At 51.0% G+C, this 25,862-nt stretch overlaps 1 protein-coding gene across 3 annotated transcripts in view; it reads right to left on the bottom strand.

Annotated features, from left to right (window-relative positions):
• Positions 1-25,862, bottom strand: part of GFRA2 (GDNF family receptor alpha 2) — a 111,419-nt gene that overhangs the window by 64,884 nt on the left and 20,673 nt on the right. For all 3 annotated transcript variants that reach the window (XM_058720413.1, XM_058720412.1, XM_058720414.1), the window contains exons 3-4: positions 22,814-22,897; positions 2,994-3,348 (exon numbers count right to left, since the gene is read on the bottom strand). In XM_058720413.1, coding sequence (XP_058576396.1) covers positions 2,994-3,348; positions 22,814-22,897 — 439 coding nt within the window. The remainder of the gene's footprint in view (positions 1-2,993; positions 3,349-22,813; positions 22,898-25,862) is intronic.

The following is a 25,862-nucleotide window of genomic DNA, read 5'->3' as shown; positions in this document are numbered from 1 at the left end:
TCCCTTAACACAGGACTCATGAAGGGGATGCTGGTGCTCTTGTGGCTTGTCTGCTACCGCTCCTCATGGAGACGGCTGAGGCCGGCTCGTCCGCTGGCCTTGGTGCACCTGGCCCACAGGTGCGCACAGGCTCCTGCATGTTCCAGCCTGTTGTCACTGGACTTGGACTCAGGTTGGCCCTCCAGTTCCCTCCCAGGCCCAGCTCCTAATCCATCTGTCATTCCACATACACTATGTGTAACAGCCCGGTGGGTCATGTCAGCACTTAGAAGAAGGAGAGGATGTTATGTGCATTCAAGAACTACCATGCTCCCTTCCAGTGTGCTCTGGAACTCGTGTGGGTCATCATGGTCCCACTTTATCCCAGCCACCACGAGGCACAGAGCTCCAGCTCAGTGACTGCTAGATCGCACACCTGAGGCACTGGCTCCCGACTTCCTTTGCAGGGCCCTGGATTTCTGCCTCTAGCCATCCTCTTGTTGTAGTGTGGTTTGTTTTAAATCACCTCAATCAGTGTCTGTAAGCGACAAGGCCTATTTTTTTTAAGTAAACAAAAGAGAAAAGCCTACCATCTTCACAGCTTTCCCAAGCCCTGCAGCGAGCTCTTGGGATCAGGCCTGTCTCTGAACTCAGGCGGTGCTTGTTTTCCAAACCAAAACAGCACTTCCCCTTCATCGAACACGACCCCCCCCACCGGCACTCCCATGGTAGAAAGAGGCCTCTCTTCCCCCTGCAGCCTCTATCACGGGGTGTGTGTGTGTCTCTCTCTCTCCTGTGCGTGCATGTCCTCAACAAGAGGGTTTGCCTCCACTTCTGCCTCCTGCCATGCCTGAACCAACTACAGCTGGTTTCCACCCGCCACTCACTCACTCACACAGATTCACACACTCCCTCTCACACTCATGCACTCTCAAACTCACACACATCCATACGCCCCCCCCCACGTACACACTCTCACACTTCCTCACAGGCACACTCACATACTCTCTTGTACACACATGTACACACCATGAGGCACCATGTCTCAGTCACCCCCTCCCTCAGGAACCTCTCTCTCCTGGATTCTGGCCCACTTCCTCCTGGCTATCCTTCCACCCTCCAAGCCTCCCTGCCACAAGCCCCACTTCCTTTGCCCCTCCCTGAATAAATGGTATTTCCAGAAGAGTTCTGCCTCACTATCCACACCAAAGGCTTCTCTCATCACCTAAACACTGAGGATGCCCAAATCTGTAGGCCTCTCCAGCCTAGACTCCCTCTTGGGCTCCACCAATCCACCCTGCACCATTTCACTCACTGCTGGGGCTTTAATCACCAACGAGGTGCCCAGCAACTCCCAAACCCACTTCTCCACTCCAGCCTCTTTACTGAGCATGCCCCAGACATTGCCTGGGGCATGGCAATGGTCCTCCAGGCACCTCAAATGCTACACACCCAAAACCCCCACACACACTGAATGGCTCCTTCATCCCATAATTACTTAACTAGGAAACATAGTGGTCACCGTTCATTTATCCATTCAAGAAACGTCTGTGGAGTGCTCACCATGTGCCAGGCTTTACGTGTAGGACGAGGTATGGAGTAAACAAAACAGAAATGACTTCTGCCTCCAGGGAACTTTCAACCAATCACCCAGTCCTGTCAAGTCTACTTACCAATCATATCTGAAATGATACACTTCTGTTCATTCCTACAGCCACTATCTGAGTCCAGTCCAGGATGCTACACTGGAAAAAGCAGTGTGGATGGATGGATCCCAGCTCTGAAATGTATCAGCTGTGTGACCTTAGGCAAGCTACCTTCTATGTCTCTATCTCCTCTTTTGACAGATAAAGATGATAATAGTTATCTACCCGGTAGTTTTGTTGTGAGAATTAAATTAGACAAACCATATAATAAACCAGCATCCAGGACACAGTAAGCAATCTCTGAATATCTCTGCGCCACCATGGCCTCTATTTCTGCAGCAGCCCCACCTGTGGCCTCCCCACCTCACAACCCACACTCCATGTGCACCCACCATCTGCAGTTCCCCATGAGGCCAGGTTCTCTCCTACCCTCCAGCCTTTTGCATATGCTTTTCCAGCTGACACATTCCCTGGCTTTCACCTTCTCATTTTTCAAGGTTTAGCTCAAGGCCCCCTCCTCTAGAGCCCCAGACTAAAGCAGATGTCCCTACCCCATGCTGCCTCATCTGAGAGCCACTGCACTGGGATCCCTGCTTTGTCTGTGTCCCCTTCTGGACAGGCTGTTCCTCAGAGAGCACAATGTTCACCTCTGCACACCCATGTCTTAGAACTGAGCGCTGGGTGCAACAGGGACTCAACAAATGCTTAACAACAAACAGGGAAGACATAAGAACTATACAGAAGCAAATTTCAACTCACGGTAATGACAACCGAAAAAAACCTTGCTAATAATCAGGCTATGCTTATTAAAATGGAGTATACACCAGGCTCTGTGCTAAGCTTCTGACACACATCATGTCACCTAATCCTCACAATAACCGAATGTGGACATTTTTACTCCTGTTTACAGGTGAAGGAATGGCAGCGACTCGGGAAATTTTTACAACTTGCTCCGAGTCACACAGCTAGTAAGTAGAAAAGTCAAACCTGGGCAGTCAGACTCGAACCCACACCCTGCCCCAGCACCAGACTGGCTCAGCTCTCCGTGTGTAAGGAGCTGCCTCTGCGATTTAGGAGGGCCCCATCCTGCCCGCCACATAACCTCAATGGGACATGAGGTGGCGGTTTCCTCAAGGAGTGGGGCCGAATTCACTGAAGGTCCCTTCTCAGCCCAGCAGGCTCTAGGGTCTATGAAATTCTATGCTCGCTGGGTTGTTCACCATGGATTCCCACAGTGCTAAGCACGAGTGAACACAGAGAAGGCAGACAAACCGTAAACGCGGGTCAGAACGAGCAAGTGGACGGCAGGTGTCTGCGCGCGCACGCCAGGGCCCGGGAGCGCGGAGTGGGGGCTGCGGGCGGGCATACCGGCACAGGTGGTCGGTGCGGCACACGCCGCGGAGATCCAGGCAGTTGGGCTTCTCCTTGTCCTCGTAGGAGCAGCTGGGCAGGATGGTCTGCCGGCGGCGCTCGGCGCACGCCCGGTCTCGGCAGGAGCAGAAGAGCATGCGGTAGGTGTACTCGCCCGGCACGCGGTCGAAGAACTGGCGCAGGGCCTTGTGGCACTTGCGGCGGTTGCAGCGCTCCGCGGGAGAGATCTCGCGGTTGCAGATGGAGATGTAGGAGGAGCGCAGCTTCTTGCAGTTGTCGTTCAGGTTGCAGGCCTTGGCGGCATCCAGGCAGTGGTTGCTCTTGGCACTGGCCACCGGGTCTGCCCCTGTCCCTGGGGGTGAAGGAAAGGGAGGTCACGGGCCTGCTGGGGCACGGGAAGACCACCGCCACAGGCCCACTGGGCACACCTCCCAGGGTTCAAGATGCCCTCTACCTCAGTTTCCTTCTCCGTGAAACGGGTCACCCAACAGGCACTAAGGATTAAAATGGGGGAATACACAGCGTAGGACAGCACCTGGTGCACAGCCAGCCTTACCTGTGGTGAGTCAAGATGATGAGGAATGTTAATCCAGGCTCATTTAAAACTTACCACGACCCAAAAGGCAAGCAACTAGAGGGGAGTGGGTTGCTCAGTGGGTTAAGTGTCTGACTCTTGATTCCAGCACAGGTCATGTTTGTGAGATAAAGCCACCCAGCTCTTTGCTGACACTGTGGAGCCTGCTTGGGATTCTCTCTCTTCCTCTCTCTCTGTCCCTCCCCGACTCGGGTGTGCCTGCTCTCTCTCTCTCTCTCTCAAAATAAAAAAAATAAACATTTTTTTTTAAGGCAAGCAACTAGGTAGGTGTTCATGCCCTGTTCACAAAAGTAGATAATGGGAAATAAAATGACTGGTTCACGATCACACAACTGAGTGGCAGTTGAGGCAAGATGGGCTCCCAGGCCCCTGAGCACCCTGCAATGGCACACTTGAACAGGCTTCTGCTCTGGGTACTGCTGGCATTTAGGGAGGGACAATTCTCATCATGGGATCTTCAGCAGCCACCACTACCACCACCCTCACCCCCACCACAGGACCACTGAAAACTGTCCCTACACATTTCAAAATGCCACATGGCAGGGGTGCTACAGCAGCTAGTTAGCATGGAGAACCCCTAAAAAGGAAGCTCCAGGTGGGAGCCCCGGCAGTAGAGGTAAGAGGCTGAAGTCCAGCCTCAGACTTTAATGGGGCTGAGCGCATAACCAGCTAAAGGGCACATGTGCTAGATGTTAGGACTCGGCCGTTAGCACCACGGCTTTGAGCTCTGCCATTGGAGTCAGATGTCTTGGACATGAAGCAGGATTCCCACAATCTGTAAAGCTCCCTTTGTGCTGGCTACCCCATCCCACAAGTCTCGGCTCTTCTAAGGACCACCTGACCCTCCACTGCCAGCTGACCCCACCCACAGTGCCTCTTGTCCATCCTGATGACAGACTGGAGGGAGGCAGGAATCCAGCCCATACATGCCCACCTGAGACATTCTGGGGAGAGCCAGATGGGAGACCACCTAGCCCTACCTCTTGATTTTACAGCTAAGGAAACTGACGCACTGAGTGGGCAAGGCCACCCAGCACACTGGTGGTAAACCAGAGCAGGAACCAGGTCATGCCAACACTGTGTACACCAGAAGAATCATCAGCTTAGGTTTTAGGATGGATGAGCCTTAGCCTTTTCACTCATTCTTCATCTAGCCTGTATTTACTGAGCACCATCCACTTCATGCAAGGTCCTGGGAGGTGGTGGGGAGGACGCAAACTGAGGCAAGCTAACACCATGCCCCACACCCCGCCTCCCGTGGCCAGCCCAGGTGTCCGAGCATTCCCAGCACCATTCCTGGTGTTCAGGTCTCTTGGTCATTAAAGATCTAGCAAACCTCACCTCTGCACAGCCCTCTCTTGGCTAGGTGCTGTGTCAGATAGAAATGTGTAAGAGGAGGCCCCATTCTCAAAGAGCTCACAAATCTAGCTAGGAAACCAAGAAGCAGTAGCATAGCAGTTAAGACTGGGTGTTATAGAACTGAGCCATCTGTATTCAACTCCTGGCCCTGCTACTTACTAGCTGTACAGCTTTGGACAAATGACTGAATCTTCCTTTGCCTCAGTTTCCCCATCTGCAAAATAGTACCTACCACATAGCACGGTTGTGAGTGTGAATGAGATAGCTCATTTTTTCCTCTCTCCTGCATGATAATTTTGCTCTGTCTACTAGATCATCCCCATCAGCTACTATATCACCCATCTTTAAGGGAAAAAAGCCTCCTTGTGACCATATAGCCACCATTAAGGTAATCCTATTTTTCTGCTCTCCTTTAGAGCAAAAGCTCTCAAAGGAGTCATCCATACCAGCGATCTCTTTCTCCCCTTCTGGTCTCACCTGGACCCACTGCAGCCTAGCGTCTGCTTCCCCCTCTTGCCAGTGGTCAGGGATCCTGGGGCTTCCTCCTCCTCAGCCCATCTGGACACTAGACACAGCAGGTTACCCCATCTGGCCCTCTTTCCTCACAGTCTTGCCCTCTCCAGTGGGCTTCCTGCTGCCACCCTGCATTCACCTTCACAACTATCCACCTTTTCCTCCAGGGCTCAGCCCCTCTTCTCTATGTGCACCCACTTCCCAGGGCACTCATGGCTTGTCCCCAGCCAAGCCTCCCCGTGAGTACAAGATTCACACGTCCAGCTGCCTGTTTACTTGCCCACTCTACCTGAAAGGCTGACACTGCATCTCAACCTCAACAGGCCCCAAACCAAACCCGCACATTCCCCCCAATGCTGTTCCCCCACCCCAGTTCCCCTCATCTGTATGAAAACAACTCACCCTCCCACTAGCTCAGGCTAAAATTCTAGGTACTCCCTTGACTCCTCTCTCATTCACACACCACGTCAGAAAAACCAACCAGTTCCACCTCCAGAATACATCCGGGATCCAACCACTTCTCACCGCCACCGCTGCTCCCAGTGTGGTCCAAGCCATCATCACCACATCCTGGCCAAGAGCCTCCTTCCTAGGCTCCCTGCTCTATCCTTGCACCCACCCCACCCCCTGCCTCAAAACAATCCTCTCATCGCAGCTGGAATGAACCTTCTAGAACATAAGGCAGAGAGATAATGCTCCTAGGCCTCAAAGCTTCCTATGGCTTCCCCTCATTCAGAGGCTTGGGCCTGGTCTTCAAGGCCCTATATCTGTGCTGTCCAATATGGTAGCCACTAGCCACATGTGGCCATTGAACCTGAAACGTGGCTAAACCCAAAATGAGATGTCCACACCAGATTTTGAAAATACACTCCAAATTTTGAAGATTCACTAAGAAAAAAAAATAATAAAGCATTTCATTAATAATTTTTTAGTTTGATTATATATTGAATCAATAATATTCTGAAAATATATTAAGCAAATGTATGGTTAAAATTAATTTTACTTGCTTCTTTTTACTTTTTTAATGTGGCTATTAGAACACTTAGAATTATGTAGATGACTCATATTTCTGTTAGCCAGCACTGCTCTATGTGACCTCACCTTCTCCTCCTGGTCACTTCCTCCATTCCAGCCACACTGGCCTCCTTGCTTTTCCTGGAATGTGCCCTGACCTCAGGGCCTTCGCACTTTCTGCTTCCGCTTCCTGGAAAGCTCTCCTCCATGACCTTTCCTCACTTCTTTCAGGTCTCTGCTCAAATGTTACCTTATCTGTGAATCCTTTCCGACCATATACGTAACAAGAAGTCACTCCCTTTACCCTTTCTCTGATCTCTTTTTCCCACAACTCATCACCATCTGCCAGAGTATACACTTCCTTAGTCATTTGTTTGTGTTACATATAAACTCCATTTGAAAGCAGGGGCTTTATTGGTTGTACTTACTGCCATATCCATACTTCCCAATGCCTGGTACATGGTAGGTGTTGAATGCAAATTTGACGAGTGAAAGAATAAATGTACTTAGAACAATATCTAATACGTAACAAGTACTTAGAAGTTGTTGGCTAATACTATTAAAGAAGCCAAACTGATGTGGAGCCAGCAATAGTGGTCAACACAAGGCCATGTCTAATCAAGTATCAATGTAAGGGCCCAGTCCAGAAGGACTCAGATGTGAAAGTCAGGAGACAATGGATGAAGACTGGGCCTCACCTCAACACCCTGCCAACAACAGCCCTAGAATGGCAGAGAAAGTTCCCTCTCTTCTTGTTGTGAAAGCAAAAGGGGGATTAAGGCCAAAAAGGAATCAAGGTTGGTTTTCAACTCTTTACTAAAGGCCTACTAGGTGCAAGCACTTCCCCAGAGACCCAGCTGGAGACAGGGGAGTGGCCCATGGCAGTGCTAAGCTGTGCATCAGGGAAGTCAGGGTGCTGTAGCAGCAGAGAGGAAAGCATCCTGCCCAGACCAGGGGTCACAGAAGCAGTGACATCTCGGCTAAACCTACAGGATGAGTCAGAGGAAGCAAAAAGAGTAGGAACGGGGTCCCAGGCCAAGGGAACAAAGAGCTGGGGCACCAGCTGGGAGGACCTGACAGCAATTCAGGATACCTGGACACAGAGACCAAAAGTGAGTCCCAGGAGAGCACAGCGAGAGCTTGTCCCCGGTGGGGTGCGGCCTCCCAAGCTGTCCCCTAAGCTGCAGCCAAACCAGCCTGCCCGCATCGCGATCCAAGGACACACATCCACACAAAGGCTATTCTGGGGGCACCACCTCTACACCAGACAGGTTGTTCTTCTGTGTTTCTTGCACCTGTCAGAATGCTGGCGGGCAGAGGGGAAGAGCAAGCAAAGCAGCATGGGGCGGAGGTGGAGGAGAGCAGAGAGTGAGGATGGAGGGGGCCCCCAAAGAGGAGCAGGGCGACAACGCACGCGGAGCAGCAGCTAATTTAGGCCCGCGGCTGCTTTTAGGTTCCCCAGGTGCCCTGTTCCTGCTCCTCTCAGCGTGTTCCTGAGCTAATGCCGCTGTAATTACAGCCTCAGTGCCTTCCATTTGTAGTCTGAATAGTGAAAGCTTGTGCTAGGGGGGTGGGAAATGTAAACCCCTGGGCCAAAACTTGGTAAATTTCCTAGAAAAAAAAAAAAAAAACAATAAATGTGGCAACAGTAACAGCAATTGCCTAGTTACAGGGAAGATGCCCCTTCTGATCCTCCCTGAGCAGGTACCGGCCCTGTGGAGAACGGCCCCAGAAGCTGGCCCAAGCACGGCTTTCCCTACCAGTGAGGAGATATGTGCCGGGGGAAGGCAAGCCCACCAGACAGCCCCTTCCCACATCCACTGTCTCTCCTTCACCACTGAGCGCCCCTCCCATGGGTCCAGAAGGCTTTGTTTTCTCTTCAGGAACCCCTACTGGGGGAGGAAGGAGAAATGCTGGATTGCAAACAACAGCCTCACCCAGTGTGGGCCTGAGCCCCTGAACTAAAATGTGCAAAGGGCAGGGAGGGAGGCCCCTGCTACCCCACCCCTCCGTCCCCCGCAGAGACCACACAGGAGCTGAGAAGGACCCAGGAACTAGAAGTTCATCGTAGGCCTGGGCCAGCCAGCTCTCCACACTCACTCTGCTCCTACCCACGCGGGTCTCCCACGCCTGCGAGAGGAGCCCAGCTGGGCCAAGGAGTAGATGAGAAACAGCTGCCTCAGGGTGTGTGAGTGGGGATTGAACCATGCCTGGTACTTTTCCAAAACCGCAGTGAACTCAGCCTCCCAGCTCCAGCCCCTGGGGACACGGCTTGGCTTTTTCACGCCCTTCACGCCCTTCCCTTCCTGTCCCTCCGTGACAGCAGGGCCAGGAAACAACTGCAGAAGGGCTCCCTCACCCCAGCGAAGCCTCACCCACCTCCCCTCTTCCCTCCTGGGGGGCTCCCCTGAGCCAAAGACCATGTGTCCCTGGATCGTCAAACTGGTATCTTTAAAATATCCGTGTGACACCATATGGAGATGGGCTCACCACACAGCAGTCAAATTTCTCTTTCAAATCTCTTAATTCTCAAATGAAATCTTTAAATTTCTCAATTGACTCACTTTTTTAAATTTTTCAATACCTACCCGGATTTGTCCTAAATGATAACATCTATGTTAGTTCTGCATTTTTCTACTATGTGTTAAAATGCACTGCTATTAAAATAACAACACTGGGTGGCTCAGTTGGTTGAGCATCTGACTCTTGATTTGGGCTCAAGTCATGAGATTGAGCCCCGCATCTGGCTTTGTGCTGACAGCATGGAGCCTGCTTGGGATTCTCTCCCTCTCCTTCTCTCCCTGCCCCACCCCCACTCACACACTCTCTTTTTCTCTAAAATAAAAATAGTTAATTAATTAATTAAACAAAATAAAATTAAAGTATTTATTCTTATGCCCATCTCCCATTCCTTCAGCAGTGTGCCTGGTCAGTTCTGGTTGGTCTGGTCAGTGGGAGGGAAGTAACTGATTTACAGTCAAGGTTCTTAAATTTCATTGCATTGGTTGAGTCACTTGAAGTGCCTGTTACACGCAAATGCACAGGCCCCATGCCTTTCTGTCAAGAGCTCTATGGCTGGTCCCTAAGAATCTGGATTTCACAAGCTGCCCTGTGACTCTGAGGCTGCCTTCCAAAGTTGCAGAACCACTGACTTGGAGCACAGGCTGAGTTGCCAATGCCCATTCCTCAAATATGCACACATCCCACCCAGCACACCATTTACCAAGCCCACCCTCAGCAGAAGGCAATTTGTAGAGCATGCCTTCTGGGGCTTCACCCCCCGCTACCCAAACAAGAAGCTCATCAAGGTAGACTTTCTAACAACCAACAGGCCTCTCCCCATGGGAACAGAAATAAGATGCTCACCATTCTATGATACTTGCAGGCTAATGGGTCCTCAGGTGTTTCTGCTCCCTTTCTGGCCTTCCAGGAATCTGCCAGACTGGTTGCTTGCCCCTAACACCTTTTCCAGCTGCAATGTCCAGCCCCAAGTCCACACTGAGCCCCTGGGCACCCACACAAGTATAAGACTCTGACGGCTGCAGGGAGTGAGAAACCTCCCATCCCACCTCGTTTGGAAACAGGCTAAAAGGAGTCTACCCTGGCCCCATGCAAACACAGCATGTATACACACAGAAACACGTTCATATATACAGGGGTCACAGCCACACTGGCTGCCTTCATGCACAGCCCCCAATTTCTTATCAACTGCCAGTCAGTCACACAGCTGTCAGTCAACAAATATTTTCAGATACTGACCACATGCTCTAGAAATCCAGCTGCAAACTGGAAAGACAGAGTCCCTTCTCTCCAGAGGCTTTCAGTCTAGTGAAAGACCAGTAATAAACATATAAATAGTAAGGTAATTTAAAGTGCTGATGGGGCACCTGGGTGGCTCAGTTGGTTGAGCATCCAACTTTGGCTCAGGTCATGATCTCACAGTTCGTGGGTTCAAGCCCCGCATCGGGCTCTGTGCTGACAGCTCAGAGCCTGGAGCTTGCTTCAGATTCTGTGTCTCCCTCTCTCTCTCCCTCCCCCACTTGCACTGTGTGTGTGTGTCTCTCTCTCACACAAATAAATAAACATTAAAAAAATTAAAAACAAAAATAAAGTGCTGATAAATGCCATGAAGAAAATACATAAGGAAATTCAGAAGAGAATGACTGGGGTCTGGAAGGGGCTGTCCTAGGAGGTAACATCCAAGTTGAGATAGAATGATGGGCAGGAGTAAAATGTGCAAAAAATCCAAAGTAAGAGAATCCCAAGCAAAAGGAAAAGCAGGTGCAAAGGTCCTGAGACAAGCATGACCTTGGTGTGTTCATAGGCAAAAGGAAACATAAAGTGGCTGGAGCTTCCTTAATGAAGCAAAAGTGAAAGAAGAAGCCACAGGTGGTGGTCTAGGTAGAGTGGTAACTACAAAGATGTCAAAAACTGAGCCCATTCAGCAAATAACTTAGAGAGAAAACCAACAGGATGGGTCAGATGCTGAATAGGAAGAAAAAGAAATCCTGGAAAACTCTGAAGTTTTGGGCCGGAGCACCAGGTAGATGGTGGAATCACTTTGTGAAACAGGAAAGACCTAAAGGGGAGAAGGAGGGCAGAACTGAACACATAATTCTGTTTTCACTGAAGTTTGAAATGCCTACTAGATGTCCAAGTGGAGATACTGAAAAGGCAGAAGAATCAATGAGTCTGGATTGCAGAAGGTACATCTGAGCGAGAGACATAAAATGCCATGACTGACATGGAAGCTATTTAGTGTCATAAGACTAAATGAGGTTGCCTAGTTTGAGGGTGACAATAAAGAAGAGGAAAGGGGTCAGGACAAAGCCTTGGACATCATCATGTAGTGGACATTGGGAGGTGGTGGAAAGTCAGGAGACACTGGTGTCATGGAAGCCAAGACAAGAACTTCAAAGAAAAGGACAGTCAACTGAGTCCAAATAATTAGGGACATAAGGGTGAGCAGAGAGGCCATCAACAATGAGATGTCAACAAAACAAACTAAATAGGGATGGATGGAAGGCAGGAAAGGTGGGGAGCTAAGGGGAGCCAATCTTCCCTGTTGGGCTATAGCCATCTGCACCATCACCTCCACACCCCTCAGCCTCATGAGGCCATCCACACCCAGCCACCACTCAAGATTCCCTGATTTTCCCAACACGGAGCACTCATTACATGTAAAGCACTGCTAAGAGAAATGAACCAAACCGGCAATGCTCCTGCCCTCCTGGAGCTTACATTCTAGTGGAAATGAAGAGATTATAATCAAGTAACAAATGGAAAATTACCCTTGGCCTGAGGCTCGCTCCACAGGCTTCACAGTGTCCCTGCTGGGGGCCAGGCTGGTGATTATGAGCAGGAACTCTGGCCCAACTGGGAGGCAGAGGACCTGGCAGGGGCAGGCAGCCTCTGGCAGTTGAGGCTCTGCACAACTATCAGAGCAAGCATGTGCAGACAGGTTATGTGACCTCTTTGAGCCTCATTTTCCTCACCTGCAAAATGAGGATAAAACACCCAGGCTGCCTACACACAGGACTATGCTAAAGATTAGACTGGATAATGTAGGTAAAAATGCCTCACACAGTTTCCAGTCCATGGCACATGCACCATAAATGCTTGTTTAAGAATGTGTTCCCCGGCTGGAAAGATCTTCCCCCACATCTCTGTTTGCACATAACCCTGCTAAAAGAAGTCCAACCCATGCACCTCTTGCCCCAGGCTCACACACGACACCCAAAAGATAGAAGGGTCCCCAGTCACTCACTGGTGAGCAAGAGGCAGACTTCAGAGCACCCTCTGCTCATCCAGAAGCCTAAGAGAGCACCACCTCCAGGATCTTCCTCTCAGCTGGGAGCGGTGGCCAGGAGCCCCATACCGTCTGCATGAATGCATCTGCATACCGTCAGCTTCCCCAAGAGATGACCTTGCACTCCCAGCATGCCTCGCCTGCCAGTCCTCTGTCCTCACTCAAGGCCCAGGGACCCAGCGGGACCGCAACCTTCATTCCCCCCACCGCTCAGGGTGCCTCCCCCCGCCCCCCACCAAGTGGCAGTGCTAGTCCAGGCTCCCCACCTTATATCCTCAACCTTCTCTGGGACTCTCCCCTCACCTCCATCCCCACACAACACACAGCTACCCCAGCATCCTCCAGGGTCAGCTGTATTTTTGGAAGCAGACCAACACACCAAAAGTCAATTTGATGAATGGCAAATTCACTGAAAATCGATTCCAAAATCGATTGCTTTTTGAATATCATTTTATATTTTGTCAAATCTTAACCACTGTTGGTATGCTTTCTCCAATTCTTCAAAAGGCATATTAGGCTTAATTTTGTGTTTTAAGCAATTAAAAATTAAAATTTCATTATTTCACACTTTAAGGGACTTTTTCAGCCACTTTTGAGGGTTATACGTCTTTTTAAATGTAGTTTGGGTGGGTTTGTTTGTTTGTTTAATTAGGATTTTTACCATGCTCACACCAGTTCCCACAACAGCATATCAGCTTTAATTCTGTATTTATAACAATTAAAAGCCAAAATTGAGGCATTTCATATTGATGTGATTCACCTGTACCTTCATCAGCATTTTTTTATTTTTGGTGAATGGATGCAGGATTGGAAGCACCAACCATAAGCTAAATTTTTTTTAATGATTATGAAATAAACTCTTCTCACCATAAGAAGTCCTTCTTCACAAGGAATTCCAAAAGCCACCTACAGTTGCTGTTTTTACCTTGCTACCTCACATCCTCTTTTCCATCCTCTCCAAATCAAGCTTCCAACCCACAGCCCCACTAAGGACACTCTGGTCAAGGTCATTAGTGACCCCCCATGCTGCCGAATGCCATGGTCATGTCTCAAAACATTCCTAACTTGACCTCTTGGCTACATTTAGCATGTCTTACCCCTTCCTCTCTCCTGAGACCCGTGCTTTTCTTGGCTCCCCCTGGTACCCTTCGCACTGGCCTTCATCTCAGCCTCCTCTGCTAGCTCTTCGTCCTCTGCATTGGAGAGCCCCCACCTACCTCCCCCTCGGTCCACACACTCTCACTAGGTGACCTCATGGGTCCAGAGCTTTAAACACCATCTATATGCTAACGACTCCCAATCTATATATCAACCCTAACCTCTCCTCAGAACTCCAGGTTTACATCCAACTGCCTACTTGGCATTTCCAGACAGAGGTCTAAAGGTCTGACTAGTATCTCCAGCCTACTGTGGCAGACAGAGAACTCTCCTCCCCCTTCCCCATCCTGATATATGGCAGTCCCATTGTTGTTCAAGCCTAAATTACCACAGTTGTCCTTAGCTCTGTGCCACCACAGATTCCAGATCATACACCCTACTGTCTTAGGACTCTGGCCAGTGCAACAGCCTCTAACTGCTCTCTGGCTCCCACCGCTGCCCATGCCCCTCCCTGCCCCATGATCCACTCTGCCACAGCGCAAGAGTAAGCTTTCAAAAGCATAACTCGGGGCGCCTGGGTGGCTCAGTCGGTTAAGCGTCCGACTTCAGCTCAGGTCACGATCTCGCGGTCCGTGAGTTCGAGCCCCGAGTCAGGCTCTGGGCTGATGGCTCAGAGCCTGGAACCTGCTTCCGATTCTGTGTCTCCCTCTCTCTCTGCCCCTCCCCCGTTCATGCTCTGTCTTTCTCTGTCTCAAAAATAAATAAACGTTAAAAAAATTTTTTTTTAAAAAGCATAACTCATACTGTGCTACTCAAGTGCCTAAAACCCTAGAAAGGTTTCTCATCACTCTTAAAATGAAATCCACAGTCCTTAACTTACCTGCAGCATCCCAGTGATCTGGCCCCTGCCTACCTAGGTGCCCAACCTCCCAAACCACCACCTCCACCTCACTCACTGGGTCCCAGGCCCCACCCTCCCTCACAGTGTCCTGCCCTGGGGACCTTTCCCTAGATGTGCTCTCTGCCATTCCACAGACTTCCCATGGCTGGATCCTTCCAGGGAGTCAGACTTTGGCATTCCCAATCTGGATGACCCACCAGCCACCTCTGTCCTGTCCTCCTATTTAATCCTTGCATGCCATTCAGCACTATCTTTCTGTTGTTACTGTTAATTTGTTTGTTGGCTTGTTTTCTGTTTTTCTCTGTCTCGGGCTAATCGAAATAAGCTCCATAAGAGCAACAGTCTCCCTTGCCTTGTTTGTTCACTGACATTTCCCCAGCACCTAGAACAGGGCACAGCACCCAAGGGATTTTCCTGGAGTCTAAGAATGAATTCACATACACACTGCTTCTGCAGGAGGGGACAGAAGCATCCAGAAGATGACATAACCTCCACACTGTAGGAAGCCCCAAAATACACATACAGAGGTTTAGTCCACTAATTATTTTTGTTAATCACGTGAAGATAGCCTTCCCATCCTCTAATGTCCCTCTGTATTCACCCCTGCACCAGTGTTCTCAGGGCTTCCCTAGGAGGTAGAAAAGAGGGCTGAGGGCAGTGATTGTTCCCCTGACAGAAGGGCCACATCACCCCCTCCACTTTTTCATTCCCACTCAGGCACAACATACACACACACACACACACACACACACACACACACACACCCCACCTCATACATACATACCACTCCATACAACCACACAAACACACACACCCCCACACACCTCACACACACATACCACCCCACATATACATACACATACCAATTCATACACACATTCCACAAACACTTAACATGCTCACAGTGCACATGCGCACACGCACGCACACACACACCTCCCTCCACACACTCTGACCCCAGTCAAACCTGTTCCTTTCTTTCAACAGCCTAGGGGTTAAAGGAGCGCATCAACAGATATGGTTGGAAGAGGCATTCCCAGGGCAGTTACCCAAAACCTGCCTTCCACCAGGATAAATCAGGTGAGTATAGTTCATGGCTAAGCCAGGAGCGTGCTCAGGGGGTGGAGAGGGAGACAGAACCTTGCAGAGCCATCTGAGAGCCTCTCAAGAGCAGAGACCCAGCCCAGAACCACCCCACATCCCCACTGCTGGCAGAGCCTGGCTTATATACCCAAGGGGAAACAAGTAGGTGCCCCTGGGAGATATTGTTTTAGAAGTACCAGAAAATGTCTTCACCCCAAAAGCCTCGTCCCAACCATGACATGTCAAATTTTACCATTACAAAGCGTTTCCTTGGGGTTAAACTTTGTTCTCTCCTGTTCTACTCATTCTTTCCTTCTCGCCTTCTTCTCATACCAATTTCTTCTTTGGACACAAAGACAATGAAACATGAAGTCACCAACACCCCGCTCACACCTTAGTACAAGCAAATCCTCCCACCCAATGACAGGACCTCGAGTCACCAGCACTGATAGGAGAGGGGAAGAAATGAAACACAAGGGGGAAACGCCTTGGCACCCCTTGATGGGGAGGCTGGCCTCCTCCCAGGTGCTCCCACCTGCTGCTCAGCATGGCCAGAGTCACTGCTCACCTGACCCCATCCACCTAGTCACCTCCCCTCTCCCTGTCCCCACAGTCCCTGTCTGCCCCACCCCACACCAGCTCTCCCTGGCCACCAGATGAATTCTTCCTGAAAGGGAAGGTGTAAGAGGTGACAGAGCTGCAGCTAAAGCCCAATTTTCGTTGACACTCAGAGACTCTGACAGCTGTTAGAAGAAGAATGTGATTTTGAAATTTAAATAACACACTTCTGCATTCGGCTCAGGGAGACAACCTGAGGATAAGCAGTTTATCACCTAAGCCACTGTGCAGAGGGGCAGGGAGAGAGGCTGCCTGTTCCTTCAGTTCCTCCCCTGATATCCCCAAACCTCCCCTACTACCACCTCACAGGGGCTGCCTCAGAAGGGGGTTTCTGAGAGGCACCAGCCCACAGGCTGAGGCTGAGCCAGTAACACCCTGGCTCACCCATCCCTGCTAAGCAACACGAAGGGAGGAGGGACTGGTGGCACGAAGGCTCAGGCCCCCCCTCAGAGGAGCAGGGGAAGGGAACAGGCCTCCCTAGGCACCCAGCAGAGCTGGGTCAGGCCCCACTATGGCCACTGAGGCAACCTTCACAGGGGACTGGCTCTGGAGCCCAGTACTAAGCCTCTCCCTCATCCAAGGGCAGCTCAGCCCCTCCCCAGGGACCCAGGCTCCCTAGCCAAGCAGTCATGCACAGCTTCATCCAGGAGAAGTCTGGGGCAGGAGTCCCAAGGGAAGAGACCCCAGAGAGGCCAATCTCCCATCTGCCACAAGGGTCTGTATTCACTGTTCTCAGAGCCCACCAGGCCCAGAAGATATGTGGTTCCTTCATCATCCCAGGTGAGCCAGGCCTCCCTCTAGGCCATGACACTACCAAGAATGGCATTCCCAGGCCCCCATGTCTCCTCTTCCAAGACTTTCCTGATTTCCCCAGGATACTTGAACTCTCACGGCAGCACTTGGTCTACACTGCCACCAACAATAAGCCTCCTCATGGGTGTCTAAGTGGGTGTCTGCCTACCCCAGTAGACAGTGAGGACATGAGTCTGAGTCACTCTAAAGCAGTGTCTGACGCAGTATCAGGAACACAGAGAGCTCAATGTTTACTGAACAAAACATGTCGGTCCCCGCCCCATCTCTCCCATGAAGCACTTATGAGCAACCCGCCCTTCTGTAAACCTCAGATACTCCTAAGATGCAGCACACACAGGCCCCCTCAGACTTGCTTGGCCCTCTTCATCACCTTTCCTTGTCCGGTCTAACACCCCACACTAAGCCATTAGTTCCCTCCAGCCCTCAACAGTGCTGCCCTTGGCCACCATCTAAGGTGCCCCAGTACCACATGAGGAACCGTGCATGTGTCCCCACCAATCCTCGCCAGGCAGGCCCAGCCACTCCATCTTACAGGTCAGTAAATGAGGTCCAGAAAGGTCAAGTGACCCGCCCTGTGGTCTCCCAGCTGGTAGGGCAAGGCCAAGATTCAAATTAGGTCTAGCATGCCCACCCACTAGTCTAGACCCACCCACTAGTCTATTCTCTATGGATATGTAGTAGGAGCACAGCACAGTGCTAGGCACCCCCAGACAGGCATGGATGCGTAGACACAGAGACCAACACCCACAATCACAACACGTCAGAGTGTGGTGGCATTCATCTGTCAGGGGCCACCCGCCAGGTTCTGGGCAGGGACAGGGTTCCCTCCACTCCTGAGCCCCCAAAAAAGGGCCACTGGAGCCTAAAACAAGAACATCCTTAGGCCTTTCCTGCCCCCATCCAAGCAAGACTGCCCACCCCAGAGGCTTACTGGCCAACTGAGGCAGACACCGCCCACAGTTTCTTCCTCCAACCCACAAAAGGTCCCAGACCCAGATGTCTTGCCAGCCTCCACGTATCCCCATCCCTCCACAGTGTAGCTCAACAAGGCCAGGGTGGCTCAGCAGAAGCCCCCAGGTCCTACTTGCCCTGAAAATTGCCCAGTCACCTCCCACTCCAGCCCCCACCAAGCACTATCGTGGGTGGGAGGCAGCCTCGTGTCACCCAAAGGCTTGCAACCATTTCCCAAATGCAAGCTTCCAGGCCAGCCCTGCCATAGCCTGCCATATTACCCTTAGAGAAATCACTCCATAATAAGTTTTAAATATTGTAGTGCAATATGCCCCAGCTCTGGGTAAGGATTTACCTGCAGTATCTCATTTAGTCCCAACAAAAATTAGAAGGTAGGTGTTTCCATCAGCCCCTTGCTGTGTAAGAAGAAACCAGGGCTTAGAGGCACCTGCCTGAGGCAGACACTGCACAGGAGTGGGAGCAAGGACTTGAATCCCAATCCAGTCTGTCCCAGTTCTCGTGGTCTCAGCTTCCTTTTCTGTCAGGGGAAGAGGTGGGCCTAGGTGATCTCTGAGTTCCTTTATAGCTACAGAAAAGACAGGTTTGCATAAATATGCTCCACACGCATGCATCTGCTAAGGCCTGCATGGGATGGAGGCCCTGGAGGCCCCGTCCCTCACCAGGAATGCACAGCCTGTCCCTGAGGCAAGGCCCGTGACTGCGAGGCAAACCACTGCCTGGGCCTCCCAGACCCTTGCCCCTCACAGTGATGGCCTCCCTCCATGTGAACAGAGAGGTACCACTTCCCTCACTCTCCATGAAACCCTTCCACAACCTCTCTCTGCCTGAACGATCTCTCCTTCCCTTAAGAAGCTCTTCTCTTCACCTGTTCCATCCTCTCCTGCAACCCCAGATGTGACCAGCTGGTATTCAGTATTCACAGGGTCATACCCAGGAATGGAGGGACTCTCAATTTCAGCTCCCCAAACCCCCTGTCCCCTACTAAACATCCTCAGCAAAGAGAGGATGACTAATTCTGTTACCCTACATCCATTCTCGGTGAATCCTCTGTATCAACACTGTCGGTAGGTATCACGTTCCCATTTTACAAACATAGGCACTACAGCTCAAGAAGGCCCAATGAGGCCCAAGATCACACTCCCCTAAGTGGCTAGGTTGGTGGGGCACCTCGGTGACTCAGTCAGTTCAGCATCTGACTCTTGATGTTGGCTCAGGTCAGAATCCCAGGGTCATGGGACCAAGCCCTGCGTCTGGCTCCATGCTCAGGATGGGGCCTGCTTAAGATTGTCTCTCTCTCCCTATCTGTCCCTCTCCACCCCCCTCTCTTCCCCTCTCAAAATAAAAAAATTATAAGTGTTCAGGTCAAGATTCAAACCCTGGACTATCATTTCAAGGCCCACACTTTTTGTGCACTGGACTAACTCCCTAAACACTCCATTTTATGCTTGCAAGGGCAGCTGAATTGCTAGAAACAGGAAAAACCTCAGTTCTCCATGAGCACTCCCTTCCCACCTGGATGCCTCAAACATCACTGTGGCCATGGTTCGGGGCACAGCCAGACTGCTCTCCTCCTGGCTTTAGATTCAGGGCTATCGGGACACCAGTAATCCTACTCCCAGTCACTGACCCTAACCCTAAGCCTAGTCTTTAAACTAGGCAGATCAGAGGGGAGGTTTGCCTTTACCCCAGGGCCTCTGGCATCAGAGAGTGCTAGAGGAATCCTGGCAGCTTTTTTGCCAAGAGAATCCCAGCAGGACTTTCTAAAAACCAAACAGACAGAGGAGTCCAGAGATAAAGAACACATGTTCCAGGAGGACCCAATGACAGGGGCCCAAATTCTTAGGCAGTAGATGTTAAGGATATAGTGGCAACTGAGCCCCAAAGATACAGGAGCACCCTTTTCTGAGTTCCTAGGGCCCTGATTGGGGGTATCATGGTGTAGAGAAGGGCCACAAAGACCCCATGCTCCCCACTCACAGCCTTTCCACACAGATGATGGAAGAGGCAAGGCACAGTCAAATATGGGTGTATAGAAGTGGAGAAGGGCTCCATACAGTCCTACAGGGTGGCAGCCTTATCATCCTAAAGCACCAGTGCAGATCTTGGGTCCCACAGGCCAGGCCTTCCCAGCTAGCAAGCCACAGGCAGGTGACATCTGTGCCCAGGTACTGACCCTACGGGGCAGCCAGACAGGGGCCCATGTTCCCCTAAGCTCCAAGATGCTCTGCTCACCCTAGTATGCCAGGCAATAATGCCACTGTCTGTGTGCCTTGGTGGGAAAAAATTAGGGAGCCCTGCTCTAAGGTTAGGTCTTCCTTCTTCCAAAATGAAACATAAGGTCTGCAGCAGGGAAGTGACCTGCCCAAAGCCCCTCAGTTAATTTGGGTGAGAGAATGTAGTGGTACCCGGGCCTCCCAGCCCCCCATCCAGCCTTCCTTCTGCTGTGTGCCCCACCCTGGCCCACTTAGTTTCTCGATGGCCTGGCCAGGGCCCTCCACCCAGTTATGTGCCCAAGTTCCTCCGACAGGGCCACCCATGCACCATCTCTGCAGCTACTCTGGGTGGAGAGGGGTCAACAGGAGCAATGAGGGGGGAGCTGCCAAGACCTCGAAGGCACCCCTCCACTCTATAGGGAGTGGGCCCCAGAGCCCAGGGATCCAGGGTCATGTGGGACCCAGTTTCACCTGGGAAGTAGATAAAGAAAGCTGATTCAGTGAGCTGAAACCCAATAATTTCCTCATTTGTCTTGTCAATGTCCTTGTCCTGCAGAGTATCACGCCCATCGCATAAAGATTTTCTGCTAGAAAGATGTTTAGTGTGAGTCTGGGAAGCAGACCTCTGACCTTCATCCTTCAGGGCACAAGTCAAAACTATTTCTTTGTTGGAGATAAACCCAATGACTCCCACCCATGTAGTAGTGCTCAGCTGGCAGGGTGGGGAATGGTTACATCAGGGCTGCAAGGCATCCCTACTCCATCATCACCTGCTGATGATATTCTCAACCTGCACCTGAGCCCCAAAACTGTCTCAAAAGGAGTGGCCAAAGGTGGATTTCTATCCAAAACTAACCAGGATCAGCTCTGAAGTCTCCATTTCATTCACCACCACCCCCAACCACCGCCAGGGCCCAAGGGTATATCTAGATGGTCACCCTTTGGCCAGTGCCTCCTTTCTGATGGGGTTCCAGGATTTCTCCCACCAGGTATATAGGTATCTTCCCATCTCAATCCCTTAGAGCATGTATTCTCAATGGGAGCAGAGAGTATCACCCCCAACCGAGCAAAAATCGGTTCTTGGGCAGGCAAAAAAAAAAAGCAGGTATTCCTTGGCACTTGCTATGGACCAAATTGTGCCCACCAAATTCATATGCTGAAGTCCTAACCTCCCATGTGACTATACCTGCAAACAGAGCTTTTAGGAGGTAATTAAGGTTAAATGAGGTCATAAAGGTGAGGTGGTAGAGCCATAATAGAACTGGTGTCCTCATAAGAAAAAGAAGAGCTTTCTCTCTCTCTCTCTCTCTCTCTCTCTCTCTCTCTCTCTCTCTCTCTCTCTCTCTCCCCCGCTCCCTCTTTCTTACCCTACGGCCACCCCACCCTGTGAGGACACAGTGAGAAGGTGGCCATCTGCAAGCCAGGAAAGGAGCTCTCACCAGAAACCAAACCCTGCCAGCCCTTGATCTTAAACTTCCAGCCTCCAGAACTATGAGATAATAAATTTCCGTTGTATAAGCTCCGCAGTCTATGGTATTTTGTTATGGCAGCCAAAGCAGACTAAGACAGTGTTTCTCTACAGAGAATTGCTTTTCTCCTTAGCGGGGCCATAATGGAAAAAGAAAGTTTGAGAAACACTCTCCTAGAGAATTCTTCATTTGAAAGGGTTTAGGGTCTTACAGGAAAGTCTTTCATTTCACAGTTTAGAGTGCTGCTTCTCTACAACACTAAAGTTGTGCCCCCAAGAGGCATTTGGCAATATCTGGAGACATTTTTGGTTGTCACAACTCAGCGGGCTGCTACTGGCATCCAAAGGGTAGAGGCAGGGACACTGCTAAATATCCTATAGTGCACAGGACAGCTCTTCCCACAGGAGAGAATTATCCAGGTCAAAATGTCAGTGGTGCTGCCATTGAGAATGGTTTAGAGCAAAAGAAACTTCAGGAGCCTTCACATTCTGCCACAAAACTTCCTAGAAACCTGAGGCCTGCAGCCTTGTCCTGTAACAGCCTGCCTGGCCACCTTTAAGCACCAGTGGTGGCTCCAGGAGGAGCTCACCCCCAGCCCCCACAGAGCAGTTCCCAAGACTGGAAGGCCCCCACCTACCAGTGCCTGAGCAGGGGCAGCTGCCCTGGGCCCACAGGTCTCCCAGAGGCCAGAAGGAACAGGCCAGGAAGAAAGAACCAACAAACTCATCGGACTCCTACCCAAGGACCATAGCAAGCAAAGCTAGAGCTTAACACAGTCCTTCTCACTTCCTGGGGGAGGCCAAGCACCAGAGAACCAGAGGCTTCATGGTGGAGTTCAAGAAGAAGACCCCTCGAGGAAGGAGAATCCCAGACCAGAACCAATAATAGTGATACTACCGCCACCAACCACAGCTAATAGTTCCTATCCGGGACCCGTGCTGTGCTGCCCAGCAGCTTGCTGAGCACTTTACAACCATCGACTCATTTGTATATCATGACAATCCAAGGTAGGTATTGTTCCACTGCACAACTGAGGAAACTGAGGCACAGAAAAGTTGAGCAGCTTGACCAAAGTAGAATTCCAAAGTGGAAGAGTTGGGAATTAGAAAGAAGGACCCAGGAGGGCAAGACCAACAACAAACTAGGAGAGTGACACCAGGTTTCAGATTCAAGACCTACAGCATGGTGAGCTCGTTCCACCACTCCACACACAACCTTGGGGGTGGCTGTTATGGTTTCCTCTTTTACAGATGAGGACCCGAAGCTCAGAAGCAGTAAGGGGCTCACCAGTGGAAGGCAGAGCCAACTGAAGGCCAGGGCACCTAGGAGGACTGGGAGGCCCCAGCAAGAGCCCACTTACCTGAGAAGATTGAAGCAAGCCTGAAGATATCCGAGAGGCGGGAGGTCACCGGCTCATAGGGTGAGGCTTCATAGAACTCCTCACCTGGAAGAGAGAACCAGTGTCAGGCACAGGCCCACCCTTCCTACAGGACTAGACGAGAGCAAGTTATGAATGAAACGGTGAGCATTTCACACAGGTAAGTTCTTTCTCACCAATTAGAGAAGTCCCCACAGCAGGTCAGTACTGCCAATACTCTCCTCTACTGACCTCCCTGCATGTCCAGCCCTTTCTAAGGCCTTCCAAATGCTTCTTGAAAGAAGGCACTGGGGAGGTGCCCATGGAAGGTCAGGTATAAATCACAGGATTTGAAGCCAAAGTCCCTCCAAAGTCATTCAGTGCAACTTCCTCATTTCACAAGCGAGGACCCTGAGGTGGGCCAGGGAGGTGAAGCAACCTGACTGAGATCACACAGCTACTCACGGCAGAGCTAGACTAGACTCTGGTCCCCTGACCCTCACACCAGCATTGTCTCTCGTCACACTAGGTTGGCTCTGCCCAGGCCACATAAGGGCAGAGAACTTCCTCTTTGCTTCCCATCATGTCACCATGATAGGGCTGAAGGTCTTCTCAGTGGAATCCTGATCCCCAGCTTGTCTGACTGACTCCCTGCCACCTGATGGCTTCTCAGACTTCTCCTCGAGGCTTCTGGGTGCATCAGAGATTCAGTGAATGGAAAAGCAAGCGAGTGACAGGAGATAAATGGCACAGGGATGCCCTGGAGACCCACCACCTCCTCATGGGGACTCCCGCCCTTTGCCAAAACCTCAGCAGGAGAGGAAATATCCTCTTGAGACTTTACTGTGAGGAGAAATCAATGGGTAATCACTCAGACTGCGTGTTTGTGTTGAAGGGGCGGGAGACACAGGTGATGACCCACAGCTTCACACATTGATTTCCTATCCACCCAGGGCCCAGCACCTAAAGAAGAGTACATGTGGGGTGGTATCCATGGGGGCCACCTGCAGGAAGGTGCCAGCCATCCAGAAGAGGGGGCTTGGAATCTGCCTATAAGGGACGCATTCAGCCAGGCCCATGAGGTCACCCAGAGTCTAGCACTCCAGGCTTGTCCAGCCCTCTGCTGGTTCACAGAGAAAGGCATCTGTCTGCTATATCTGGCAGACCCCCCAAAAATGGTACAGATTCCCCAGATGTTCATTCTCTCCCTGGAGAAATGTCCTCCACCCTTCACTTTACCCTATACCCTCATGCCCTGCAACACCCAGCAAATGCGTTACACACAATGGGTGCCCAAGTGGTCTCTTACTATCCAAAGGTTATTCTTTCAGGCCAGTCCCAATCCCAACTTCCCCCTGGACTGTCACAGGGCTGTACCATCTCAGCAAACTCCACTCTACCCACAGACACTGGAGAAACTCCCGGTGGTGGGGTTACCAGCCATTGCTATTTGTTAGGGCCAAATAATACAAGAGCTTTTTGTAATAAAAATGATGTTACACTAAGCCTTCTATGTACCAGCACCATTGAAAGTGCTTTAGGTGTACTAACTCATTTAATTCTCTTGTCTATGAGATAGGCACTACCCTTTGTTTTATTGATAAAGAACTGGGGTACAGAGACGTTAAGAAACTGGCCCAAGGTCACACAGCTGGTAAGTGCCAGGTTTCAAACCCAGGCAGCTGACTCCAGAGTCCAAGTACTGAAACATTATGAATACTGTCTCCAAAAGTAAAAGTGTTATTGAACCAAACTGTTCTTACACAAGTAGCGCTGCTGTTTAACTTTTTAGAGTCAGTCTTATGCCAGCCAGACTGCTCCCCCAGACCAGGTCCTTCCCTCCCGTATCTGGCAAAGCTAGGCCCGCGGGTATGGATCAGCTAGTATGACTGACTGGGGGCGGGATGGGCGGGGGTGGAATCTCTTGGGGAAAACAGCTTCTTCTAGGACTGGCTGGAAAAGGTCCATCCTATTTAAGTCAACCCATGCTGCCTGTTCCTGTGGCAGAATTCACCAGTGGGAAATCAGAGACCTGGCCACACGGGCATCCTGGCAACCAGATTAAACTAGATCTAGGATGTCACATTCTTGGGCCATGACCTGGGAGAGGCCTTTGCTCTTCACATCTGAAGAAGCAGAATGACCTCAAACTTTAGTGCCACTTTTGGAGAAGTCAAGAAGTGGTCTCAAATCCCCCATGCAGCCAACCAACAGTGACAGTGCCATCATGTAAGATACTGGTGGTTGTGGTGGTGTGACAGAAGGGGAAGATGAGCCTGAGACCACAGGATCTCTCCAGGGCAGCTGGAAAGGGGCCTGGATAAGGAGTCCGGGGGGCCCTGGTCCCACCAGCCCCCCTCCCTGCACCTCAGCTTCCCCACCAAAGTGGGAGTGGGATGGAATGATCTCTAGGTCTTTGCAGTTGGGACCATCTAGGACCTGAGCAGAGGCCACAGTCCTGCCACCGCCAGCTCTGTCCACTGCTAAGGACCTCAGACTAGGCACAGCTCAGCCTCAGGTGGAGGGAGAAGAGAGGAATCGCACCCACCAGCCAGGGCCAAGGAGAAGCCACAATCAAAGTCCAAACCCGCACAGATCTCTCCACTCCACAATCCCCCACCCTGCCCCAGGCCCAAGCCAGGTTATTAACTGTTATTAAAGAATAGGGAGGAAGTGCTTACAGCCTCCCCCAGGGAGACCACTCATCCCACACCATGAATAATTAACCCTCAGGTGGATCCTGTCACTCACAGGAACATTACCTGCTGTTAAAAGGCCTCTCATTTTTCCCTGGCCAACCCTGGGCAGAAAATACCTCTGACTCCTAAGAGCCAGGAATGGGGGCAGGGTAGGTTTTGAGGAAGGAGAAAAGCAGGGAGTCTACTTTTCTAGAGTTGGCCCAGGGGAGGGGTCTCCTAGCCTGTATGCTTGCCAGCACAGGGACCATGGCTGAATCTGTGTTCTCACCTTCTGAAGCACACAGTCGGGGCTACACAGACATTTGCCTGGTAAGGGAACCAACAAGCCAGCTCACGCCTCTCCAGCTGACATT

The sequence above is a fragment of the Neofelis nebulosa genome, chromosome 3 (assembly GCF_028018385.1).
Source record: "Neofelis nebulosa isolate mNeoNeb1 chromosome 3, mNeoNeb1.pri, whole genome shotgun sequence".
Classification (NCBI taxonomy): Eukaryota; Metazoa; Chordata; class Mammalia; order Carnivora; family Felidae; genus Neofelis; species Neofelis nebulosa.
Note: the sequence above shows the minus strand (reverse complement) of the source record. Positions and strands in the feature narration are given on the sequence as shown.